Raw genomic sequence first — 12972 nt, forward strand, 5'->3', positions numbered from 1 at the left:
CATTGTTCCTGATATTTTATTGTAACATTAAATTTCCCTGGCATACTTCTTCATCATAGATAGTATTGCAATTAACTTCAGGACAGCAACATCTTATTCTTTATAATTTTTAATTTGAAAGACTAGGAATCAGTTAAATGTTACTATTCATATCAGAGATTGTAGAGTTAATGGGATCATTGAGACCAAAAGGCGTATGAGACTTCAGGGAGAAGGCCAACCTTGAGTAGATATCAGAGGGTGCACCTAAGACAGTGCTGAGCATATACGCAGCCTGAGTAAACATATATTGAATTGAGGAGACAAAAAGAAGAATTAAGTTAAACCGTATGAAATGTCCATTTTTATGGGTCAAAAGCCAGCAAATATTGATGACTTTATATGATTCAACCTATCCTGCAAAATAACCATAAAAGGAAGCTATATTCTAATGTCAACCAATGTGGGTATTTATTAAATTTAAGTACATGTATTGATATATATGTCCCTGGTGGCTCAGTCGGTGAAGAATCTACCTGTGCAATGCGGGAGACCTGGGTTTGACCTGAGTTGGGAAGATCCCCTGGAGGAGGGCATGGCAACCCACTCCAGTATTCTTGCTTGGAGAATCCCCAAGGACAGGGGAGCCTGGTGGACTGCAGTCCATGGGGTCACAAAGAGCTAGGCACGACTGAGCGACTAAGCACAGCACAAGACATTGATATATTGGCTATACTCCAGAATTTAACAAATAAATTCTGGTAGTTGAATTAACTTAATTTCATATAACATCACAGTTTAAATGTAGGCAGACGGCATAATAACTTCTGACATTAAAAATATTCTAAAAGATCTTCAATTCAAATAACTTCTACATTACAATATGTACACTTCATGAGTGTGAATGTTATGGGGAAATACTTTCCCTGATGGCTCAGATGGTAAAGAATCCACTTGCAATGCAGAAGAGCTGGGTTCGATCCCTGGGTCAGGAATATCCCTGGAGGAGAGCATGACAACCCACTCCATTATTCTTGCCTGGAGAATTCCATGGACAGAGGAGCCTGGGAGGCTGCAGTTCAGGGGATCACAGAGTCAGACACAACTGAGCAACTGAGCACAACACAGCGCGACCAAGCTTTAGCGGTGAGAGTTCAGCCTCTTTCTGTGCTGACCAGGGGATTGCTTCCTAGTCTTTTTGTGTCTGCCAGCCCTTAGGCCCAGTTCTGACAGTCTCCAAGTTTATCTTAGAAAAATCAGGAGAAAAAGAGAAAGGAACGAATCACTGAAAATGAACTAAATATCAGGTACTTTTCTAGATATTAGTAGTTCATAGAATATGGTATTGAATTCTCACAACAACCCTATGAGACAAGTGTTATTTCATTTTTATAGTTGAGAAAACTGAGACCTAGAGAACTTAAATAACTTACCCAAGGTCACACAATTTGTAAGTGCTGGCACTCGGCTTCAAACTTTTTATTTTCACTGTATACTGTGCTATGCACCTTATTACTTGTTTATGCTGTACACTTTATAAGTCCCTTGTTAATTATAATAAATTTATACAGGGATAAGACCAGGGATTATTGTTTTTTTCTTTAAAAAACAGTGATGTGGTAAAATGCATTGAATATTTTCCTTTCTTAATAAGGATGAACGAGAAGCCAGAGAAAATGTGAAGAGAGAACAAGATGAGGCCTATCGCCTTTCACTTGAGGCTGACAGAGCAAAGGTAGGTTTGGTCAAGGGACTTCTGGGATAAAGACATCAATCCTAAATAGTCTTTGATTATTTAAGTTCCAGTCCTTTAATCGTCTTGATCCATGAGAGGTGGCTTTGCCTTGGAGAAAGCTGGATTCAGTTAACAGAAAGAATATAATTCTGCCTCTGGTTCTTAAAGCATGGTTCATTTTGACAAGATACAGCTTTTTCAAGAATCATGAGAAATGAAGACACAAATGGGCCTAGTATGTACTTCATTTGTTCTTTAATCAGCCTATGGTAAAATTTAGCAATGTTTTTAAAACTCTTCAGGTGATTTTAATGTGCAGTCAGGGTTAAGAACCACTGGCTTATTTAGTGCTTTTGAGCATACACTTCCACAAGAGGAAAATGAATAAGCCATAGTTTCTTACCCTCAAAAGGAGGGTCATTGTGGTGGAGAGTAGACTAACTCAAGAGCACAGATAGCTGGAACACTTGGGCAAGGATCCTAAATGTCAAAAGGGAAGCCCTGAGTTCTGTCAGAGTTCAATGAACAGAATTTCCAGTGGAAAACTTTTATGGACAGCCAAGAAGTGGGAATGTACTTGGAAGGGTTTCATAGAAAAGGCTGTTTATTCCAACCAGACAGAGAAAGAGATAAGAGAGGAAGTAATATATGCTAGCAGGAAGGGCAGAAAGCAGGGGTTCATGACAGAGGCTGGTTTGATATTTGGGTACAGGAGAGGTTGGTGACTGCAGCTATGAAATTAAAAGACACTTGCTCCTTAGAAGAAAAGCTGTGACAAACCTAGACAGCATATTAAAAAACAGAGACATTACTCTGCCAACAAAGGTCTGTCTAGTCAAAGCTATGGTTTTTCCAGTAGTCATGTCTGGATGTAAAAGTTGGACCATAAGGAAAGCTGAGTGCCGTAGAACTGATACTTTTGAACTGTGGTGTTGGAGACTATTGAGAGTCCTTTGAACTGCAAGGCGATCAAACCAGTCAATCCTAAAGGAAATCAGTCCTAAATATTCATTGGAAGGACTAATGCTGAAGGTCCAATACTTTGGCCACCTGATGCAAAGAACTGACTCATTTGAAAAGTTCCTGATGCTGGGAAAGATTGAAGGGAGAAAGAGATGATTGGATGGCATCACCGATTTGATGGACATGAGTTTGAGCAAGCTCCAGGACTTGGTGATGGACAGGGAAGCCTGGCATGCTGCAGTCTGTGGGGTGGCAAAGAGTCGGACACAACTGATTGAACTGAACTGAACTGAGGTAGCAGAAAGGATGACCAGAGAAAGGCTCTAAAGGATCTTGAATGTTGCACTACCCAGGGCCCCTAAAGATAGGTTTAGTAGGAACCTAAACATGAACAGAGACGTATGCTTTGTTGTTGCTTTAATTTCCATTTTGTTCCAGAGAGAAACATTTTCATTACTACAGTGTACCTCTGGGCCATGCTGAGAATGGATTTTTTCTTTTTTTAAGTAGATCAGTGTTTATTGAGTGTTGAATTTCATTCTCTTTTATCAACAGAGGGAAGCTCATGAGAGAGAGATGGCAGAACAATTTCGTTTGGAACAGATTCGAAAAGAACAAGAAGAAGAACGTGAGGTAAGACATAATTTTTAGAAAAGTTGTTAAAATGCTGCATCTATTTCCATTGCATTTGATACTAAGGATGTTAATATTTCTTATAACTTAATTCTTTCCACTTTTCCCAGACTCATTTTAGTATGGAAAACTAACCTTTTTTTAAGAAGAATCATTTCTGATCTGTTATGTTGTTGAACTCTTAGAAAACTTACCTTGTACTAGATTCATGGTTTTCTATTCTTCTCAATTCCTCTCCGTTTCTTGCCTGACAGATACTCCCATCCTTCCTAAATATTGTCTCACCCCACAAAGACTGTATTTTCTCCCCTTTTCCCAGGCTTCACTATAATCACCCAAAGAAACAGAGTTATTCCTGCAACATCTTGCACTGGGCCCCTAATTATGAGAAGTCCATTTAGCTTGGCTGATTTTTTTTTTCCGCTTTGAGTTCATGTCATGTCTGTGATAACATAGAGAATTTTTCATTCACTCATTTTGCAAATATTTTTTGGCTACTTAGTATGTGTCTGAAATCTTTGGGAATAGGGATAAAGATATGGGTCCTCCCCTCCAGGAATTCATAGTCTTATAAAATTATATAATATTTGTAAAAGTTATTCTAGCGATTTACCTGAAGTGCAATGGGGAAAAAAAGGAAGTGGTATCAAATGACTTCCTTGGATGGCTCACAGAAAAGGACTTTTAGAACTTTTTGCTAGACATGAAGTTAATGGCCAAATTCATTTATAAAAAGAGGAAGCAAATGATGGAAAAGCCTGGAGGGCCCTAACTTGGGCTGAGGAAAACTCCATTAGTCTTCATTCTTTGTCAGAGGATGCTGCCTCATAACTTATTCAGCAGATTTTTAAAAATTGATATATAGTTGATTTTACAACATAGTCTTAGTTTCAGGTATACAGAGAAATGATTCAGATACACATACACACACACACACACATTTTTTTTTCAAATTCTGTTCCATTATAGATAATTACAAGGTTTTGAATATAGTTCCCTATCATATACAATAAATTATTTTTGTTTATTTTTTATATAGTAGTGTGTGAATCCCATACTCCTATTTTATCCCTTTCCCCTTCTTTCCTTTTTGGTAACCATAATATTGGTCTTTCTTAGTCTGACTTACTTCACTTAGTATGATAATCTCTTGGTCCATCCATGTTGCCACATATGGCAATATTTCATTCTTTTTTTTTTTTTATTTTTTTTATTATTATTTTTTTTTTTCCAGTGGGTTTTGTCATACATTGATTTGTATGATTCATATCATACACTGATATGAATCAGCCATGGATTTACATGTATTCCCAATCCCGATCCCCCCTCCCACCTCCCTCTCCACCCGATTCCTCTGGGTCTTTTTTATGGCTGAGTAATATTCCATTGTGTATAGGTAGCACATCTTCTTTATCCATTGATCTGTTGATGGACACTTAGGTTGCTTCCATGTCTTGGCTATTGTAAACAGTGCTGCTGTGTACACCTCAGTGGGTTTACACTGAGGTGTATGTATCTTTTCAAACTAGAGTTTTTAATCTTTTCTGAATATATGCCCAGGGGTAGGATTGCTGGATGATATGGTACCTCTACTTTTAGTTTTTAAAGAAACCTCCATACTGTTCTCCATAGTGAATACACCAATTTACATTCCCACCAAAAGTGTAGGAGGGTTCCCTTTTCTCTACACCCTCTCCAGCATCAACAGATGATTTTTGAATAAGAATTATGCTTAGCATCTGAAAGAGAAACAAAGGCCAGAAAGACATTTCCTGCCTGCAAGAAGAGATTACACGTTGTAAGGAAGATGCAACATGTCTACAATTAACAGCAGATCAAGGAAAAGGGTGCTAAATAACATAAGAGAAATAAAAGCAAAATACTTACGAGTTTAGGGGCAAAGTAAAAATCTTTCACAGCTTTTGAAATCAGACAACACTGTAGAAGAGGTGATATTTGAGGTAGGTCTTGAGAAATGTGTAAAATTTCACTGTTTGGAAATCAGAGTTTATTCATTTTCACACACTTATTGAGTGCCTATCACATATGTGCAAGATACTATACCTGACAAACTCTAGTCTTTGTACATGCTGAAGACTCTCAATAATGGAAGGTAGAAATAATTGTTGAACATCTTCTGTGTGTCAAGTACTCTGCCAGCTACTTTACCTGTGTTTACTTATTGACCATTAAAACAAGCTACAAGGTTAGAGATTTCTCTTCACGTGTGAGAAAACTGAAGCTCATTGAGAAGTCACACATAGAAATGGGAACAACTGAGATTCTCACTTAGGTCTTTATGACTGTGTACCAAGCTCATGCTCTTTTGCTTGCTCCATTCCAGTACAAGGTCATTTTTCATTGTGTATGATCATAGGACTCATGTGTGTAGAGTTTCATAAAAGTTTGGATAATATGTTTGTCACTATACTTTTAGGCTATTTCAAGAAATACAGTGTTTTTAAGAAGTATTTATTTATTTGACTGCAAAGGGTCTTAATTCCAGCATCTTTAGTTGTGGCATGCAGGATCTAGTTTCCTTACCAGGGATTGAACCCAGGCCCCCTGCATTGAGGGCTTCACAGGTAGCACACTGGTAAAGAAACTGCCTGCCAAGAGGGAGACCTGGGTCCAAGCCCTGGGTCCAGAAAATGCCCTGGAGTAGGAAATGGCAACCCACTCCAGTATTCTTGCCTGGAAAATTCCATGGACAGAGGAGCCTGGCAGGCAACAGTCCATGGGGTCGTAAGTGTCAGACACAACTGAGTGACTAAGCACACTCCTGCATTGAAAATGTGGAGTCTTAGCCACTGGACTGCGAGGGAAGTCCCAAGAAATAGAGTTTTAAAATATTAGTACTTTCACTTTCGTGCTCTTTCATAAATGTGCTCGCTCGCTCTCTAATAGTATATTTTCAACACATATTTGCTAGATGCCAAGTGTACACAATTAACTGCCTGTTTTAGACCTAGAAAATGAGAGTTGCTCAGTCACATCCGACTCTTTGCGACCCCATGGACTATACAGTCCATGGAATTCTCTAGGCCAGAATGCTAGAGTGGGTAGCTTTTCCCATCTCCAGGGGATCTTGAGCTTGGTAGCATATACATATACTTTCTTCTGATGATTTACCGTATTTACCCTTGGCTAAAATTTTCTCTTTCCAAATGTTGGTAAAGCTTGTCCTCTCATAGAAAACCCCATAAATATCCTTTAGCATACTTCAGTGCAAGTGTGTTTCAGCTATAAACATGTGTGAGGACAGGACGCAGGGGGAGAAAGGATAAGTCATACTTTGCAGCTAGTCACTACTTGAACTTGTCATTTGGTGTACTCCCAAAAACAACTTCAGGTAATGCTAAACTATCCTCTCCCTCAGAGAGTTGCATTAATGGCTTTTATAAATCCCACCACTGAGAAACTGTTAATCTTCTGCTTATCTTAGTTTGGGCTTCCCTGGTGGCTCAGGGATAAAGAATCTGTCTCCAGTGCAGGAGACTCAGGAAACACGGATTCGATCCCTGGATCAGGAAGATAACCCCAGGAGGAGGAAATAGCAACCCACTCCAGTATTCTTGCTAGGAAAATCCTGTAGACAGAGAAGCCTGGTGGGCTACAGTCCATGGAGTCGCAAAGAGTCCGACACAACTGAGCACGAGCACCTGTCTCAATTTAATTCAGTGCTATCCAGACTCAGTTGTTCCTATTTTTTTTGTGGAGCACCAGTTAGCATATTTCAGCACACTGCTAAGTCACATCAGTCGTGTCCGACTCTATGCGACCCCACAGACGGCAGCCAACCAGGCTCCCATCCCTGGGATTCTCCAGGCAAGAATATTGGAGTGGGTTGCCATTTCCTTCTCCAGTGCATGAAAGTGAAAAGTGAAAGTGAAGTTGCTCAGTCGTGTCCGACTCTCCACGACCCCATGGACTCTAACCTACCAGGCTCCTCCGTCCATGGGATTTTCCAGGCAAGAGTACTGGAGTGGGGTGCCATTGCCTTCTCCTTTCAGCACACTAGTGTATAACAAATATCTCTGCATAACAAATATCTCTGTATAACAAATATCTCTGCCCATTCTCTGCAACAAGAGAAGCCACTGCAATAAGAAGCCTGTGCACTGCAACTAGAGACTAGCCCCCGCATGCCACAGCTAGAGAAAGCCTGTGTAGCAGCAAAGGCCTAGCTCAGCCAAAAAATAAAAAAAAAATTTTTTTAAAGAAATGTATGAACTACATATCCTTTAAGAAATCTTTCCTGAATATTGTTTTTTGCCATTGAGTTTGGAGTAAGTAGAGAAGGTTTCAACTACTATTGTTGACTTCCAAGTCTTTTAGTCAGTCAGTATTCAGCAAATATTTGTTAAGGTTTTTGTGTGTACAGATCAATGAGTCTGGTATTGTGGGTGCTATATAGCAAGTGTGAGACAGCCTGTACCCTCAAGGAACTCACTGTTTAGTACAGGGGGGTAGATGAATACCAAATAACTATAGAAAAACATAATATACACTGTAAAAACCATTAGAATAGCAGGTTTGGAGGAAGATGACCTCTGACTAGGAAGGCAGCGAGGAAGACTTAACAGAGGAAGAAAGCTTTGGAGGACTGATAATACGTTGGTGGTTAAAGATGAAGTAGAAGAGTATTTTGGGTGGATTGAATAGGTAGGTGGTTGGAGGAATGGCAAAAGGTGAGGGCTGGATAATCATGAAAAAAGGGAGAAAGGCATAGGACTTCCTCAGAACTGTAAATGGGCAAATTTGGAACACAGTCTTAATCATTAGAGCTAAGTGCTAGAAGGCCAAGTTTTGGTAGGAAAGAATGGACACAAAGCTGTTCCCTTTTGCTGCTGGTTTCCTTAAACAGAAAATTTTAACGTTGTGTTTTTGCCTATCTACCCAGAGTTGGTTCCTTTCAGTCTTTATGCCTCTTCAAGTAGAAAATCCTAAGCAGTATTAAAGACCACTAGATGAGAGAACAGAAGAATATGGAATTAGAAACATTGGCACTTCTCTTCAATTCTCTGATTTAATCTTCTCAACCATCCTACAAAATGGATTATGGGCAATACAACCATTACCATCTTACAGATGAAGAAAATAAGATTGTACCAGGATTAAAAAGCCTATTTTAAAATTCTTAACTAGCATTTGTCTAGCAAAAGCAGAACCAGAACTCCGATCCAGTATTCTTTTTACCTATTACTTTACATAGGAAGAATGGAGGTGGTACCATGAATAGGTTATTAAACTAAAACTGTTTTTTATAGTTTGTGTTTTCATCTTAGGTAAGTTGCTTCTTTTCACATAGATAATACCAATACACTGGGCCATAATGATAATCAATTTTGCCATCAGCATGTCACTATCTGTTGAGCAGTTAATGTTTCCTAAACTCTGTGCTGAGCACTTTACAGATATTAACTTATTGAATCTCTGCAACAACTAAATAAGGAACGTGCCAATATATAAATACACCTTACTGTAATTATAGAGACTTATTGCTTAGGTAGTTCCAATTAAAGTATTCTGCTGCTAGCCTTGTGAACCATTAAACTAGAAATTTCATATTCATGGTACCCAAACTACTACCTGCAGCCTGTTCTTCATATCCAGAAGCAGCCCAAAAATCATATATCTGAATATTAGTTTATGAAATATGATCATTTGCCTTGATTTACTTTATCCAGCAGTGAGGCTGTATTTTTAGTGTGCTTTTAATACCCTCTAGATGGATGATTGGTTGCCAGGAGCAGAGAATGGCTACAGGATTGGGTCAGATCAGCAGTACCTGTGTAAGATCCATTACCCTTGTTTGATGATCCCATTTATTATCATGATTTTAAGTACTGTCTATACACTTGGCCCCCAAATTTATATCTCCATCTCCTCCCATTCCTCGAACTCCAGACGTGAATGTATAATTGCCAGCCCATCATCTCCATTTAGATGTCTAATAGGCATCACAAACTTAACATGTCTTAAACTGAACAACTGATCTTACTCTCCCCACCCAATCTTACCTTCCACAGTCTTCCCTATCATAATAAGTGGAAAATGTTTCCAGTTGTTTGAGCCAAAAACCTTGGAACTACTCTTGACTTCTCTCTTTCATGTTCATATTTAATGAGCAAATCCTGTTGACTCTACCTTCAAAATATATGTGGAACTCAGATGCTTCTCACTAACCTCACTACCCTCACCTCAGCAACCATTTTCTGTTACCTGGATTCCTTTAGTATCCTCACAACTTGACTCCATGCTTTCATTTTGCCTTTCCTGTATGTCTTTTGATACATTCTTCTTAAAACAATTGGCCTGTCATGTCATTTCATGTCACCTGTCTTCATATCTCAAAATAAAAGCTAAAATATTTACAGTGATTTCAATCAAAATCTTTGCAGGATTTTTTTTGTTTTTCTAGACGTTGACAAATGGATTCTAAAATTTTTATGAAAAACCAGTAGAACTAGAATAGCCAAAAATCATTTTTGAAAGAAAAAGGTCAGTGGATATACACCACTAGAGTTCAAGACAGTATAATCAAGACAGTGTGGGGATTGCCAAAATGATTGTCCCATATATCCATTATACAGAACAAAGAATCTGGAAATAGATCCACATGTGTGGATCGTCAGTTGATTTTTGACAAAAGTGCCAAAACAATTCAATGGAGAAAGGATGATCTTTTCAACAAATGATGCTGCAAACTAGTGGATATCCATATGCAAAACAAAATTGAGGACAAAACAGTAAAAACACTTCCAATCCATATCTTGCATCATGTTCAATAATTAACTCAAAATGGGTCATAAACCTAAATGTATATTTTCTAATATGCAGAATATATAATGAACTCTCAAAACTCAATAATTTTTTTAAAAAACCCTTAGTTTAAAAATGGGCCAAATATTTGAACAGACACTTCACCAAGGAAGATATACATCAGGGCAAATAAGGATGTGAAAAGATGCTCAACATTATTAGTCATTAGGGAAATGCAAATTAATACCACAATAGATACACACCAATTATCAATAGAATAGCATTTAGAAAAAAAAAAAAAAAGGACAATACCAAGTAGTAGCAAAGATAAAGAGCAACTGGAATGCTCATATATAAATGATGGGAATCATTAATGATAGCACATCCACTTTGGAAAATAATTTGGCACTTTCTTATAAAGTTAAAATATACATACCATATAACCCAGCAGTCACACCTAGGTATTTATATCAGTGACATGAAAGTAACAGAAAAATGTGTTTTTATGCAGAAGTCTGTACTCAGATGTTTATATTGGCTTTGTTTGTAATCACCCCAAACTGACAAGTGTCCCTCAACTGGAGAAAGAGTAATGAAACTAATATATCTACATAATGGAATATCAATCAGCAATAGGTAGGAGTGAACTACTGATATATTCAACAACATGGATGAATCTTAAATGCATTACATTAAATGAAGGAAGCCATTTGTATGACATTTATAACCAAATTTATATAACATTCTGGAAAAGGCAAAACCAGGGATAGAAAACAGGTTGCCTGGAGATTGGGGGATTTGGGAGGTAGATGATAGAATTGTTCTTTATCTTGATGGGCGATGATGGTTAGACAAATGTATGCATTTATCAAAACTCATCAAATTATACATTTAAAAGGATGAGTTTTACTATATATGTGTGTGTGTGAAAGTAGTTTGACTGGTTTGATCTCCTTGCAGTCCAAGGGACTCTCAAGAGTCTTCTCCAATACCACAGTTCAAAAGCATCAGTTCTTTGCCACTCAGCGTTCTTTATGGTCCAACTCTCCCATCATTGCATGACTCCTGGAAAAACCATAGCTTTGACTAGATGGACTGTTGTCAGCAAAGTAATGTCTTTGCTTTTTAATATGCTGTCTAGGTTTGTCATAGCTTTTCTTCAAGGAAAAGGAAAATGAAAGTCACTCAGTCGTGTCTGACTCTTTGCAACCCCATGGCCTATATAGTCCATGGAATTCTCCAGGCTAGAATACTGGAGTGAGTAGCCTTTCCCTTCTCCAGGGGATCTTGCCAACCCAGGAATTGAACCTGGGTTTCCCGCATTGCAGGTGAAGGGAAGCCCAAGAATACTGGAGTGGGTAGCCTATCCCTTCTCCAGTGGATCTTCCTGACCCAGAAATCAAACCAGGGTCTCCTGCATTGCAGGCGGATTCTTTACCAACTGAGCTACTATATATAAATTATACCTAATTTTTTAAATGGGAAAAAAAATCATTTAAGTGGGCTACTCAAGACATACGATCTAATCACTCCTCTGCTTTACTCCCTCTCTGACTCCAGCTCCTACCCCTCTTCACCTGATCATTCTGGCTTCGCATTTACTGTGACTTCTGCCTATAATACTTCTCTCAGATCTAAATATGACTCCTTCTCTCCTTTAGGCCTCCACTCACTGAGGCCTGTGTATTTATATTTGTACCGAGGTTTACGGTGTTTAATGTTCCCCTTCCTCCCTTTACCAATACTTCCTGCCCTTTTCTCCACAGTACTCATCATTATGTGACAAATTGTATTTTCCTGTGTGTATATTTGTTGTTTTTCTCCACCCTATTAAAATGTCAGCCTCATGGAAGCAGAATATTTTATCTGTTTTGTTCCTTCTTATTTTCCCATCATCTAGATGGGAGGTGACACATAGGAGGTGCTCATTTTAAGAGTTCATGGAATTAATGAATGTTAGCTTTAGCCTATTTCACACACTGCTTCAGCCAGCTATAAATTGTTATTTGATGTGTACTCATAACTGACTAGAAGAGAGTGTGCATGTGCATGTATTTATGTATGCATGTGTGGGTGTAAGTTAGGCCAGTCTTGAATTATTCGTATAAAAGTTTGGTGTAGGTGTATCCTACGCTTTCTGTTTAAAAAACATAATTGTATAGAAACAATCTTTTTTTGATATCTATCTTCACTGCTTAATTTCACTTCAAAAAGTCCTCATTTCTTATCCCTCAGATGTGAATGCTTTGAATACTCATTTGACTTTAGTGAAACAACCAAGATCAGTTCATATTTCCAACTTACACTAGGTTTCCTTGTTTTGTTACAAACCTAAAATAATGCAAATAAAAAACTGTATTTGTTGAGCAAACCAAAGTTTAACAATAGTGTTTACTATGACTGCTATTCAAGTGTAGCTGTCCTTTATGTCATTTGTTTTACCACAGTATTTACTTTCACAAGGCCTTTGCTTTTAGCCAGTTTGAAACTGAGATACTGATGTATTTTTGTTCTTTTTTTGCCAGTAAAACTTGGGTATTCAGATCCCAAGGTTGCTGACTTACCTAGTATCTCTCCATTGTTTTCCACATTGGATCACTCGTGAGGGATATCTGAGGTCTGTTTTCATTCTGGGGAAAAGCCCTGGAGACTGGGTGCATTGAGGAGTAGACATTGTCTGCACAGTGAATGGGGTAATGAGCTACTGTTGTTTATTCGTCTATAGTATAATTGGTTGAGTTCAGATAATAATGTAGCATCTGTTGTTATACTGTGCAGGGAAATGTCAAAATAGAAAGCAGGCAGACAGGTGGATTAAAGGAGAAACAGGAGGAAAAACCAGGAAATATCACATTAAGTTCTGATTTAAAGTAGATGCAAAGGGATAATGACAACAG

General features: G+C 38.2%; 1 protein-coding gene across 4 annotated transcripts in view; it reads left to right on the forward strand.

Moving 5' to 3' along the window:
* The window catches only part of FAF1 (Fas associated factor 1), a 502843-nt gene that overhangs the window by 437031 nt on the left and 52840 nt on the right, over window positions 1-12972 (forward strand). For all 4 annotated transcript variants that reach the window (XM_043876171.1, XM_043876168.1, XM_043876169.1 and 1 more), the window contains 2 exons: window positions 1634-1714; window positions 3233-3310. In XM_043876171.1, the coding sequence (XP_043732106.1) occupies window positions 1634-1714; window positions 3233-3310 (159 nt within the window). The remainder of the gene's footprint in view (window positions 1-1633; window positions 1715-3232; window positions 3311-12972) is intronic.

This window comes from Cervus elaphus, chromosome 20 (assembly GCF_910594005.1).
Source record: "Cervus elaphus chromosome 20, mCerEla1.1, whole genome shotgun sequence".
Lineage (NCBI taxonomy): Eukaryota > Metazoa > Chordata > Mammalia > Artiodactyla > Cervidae > Cervus > Cervus elaphus.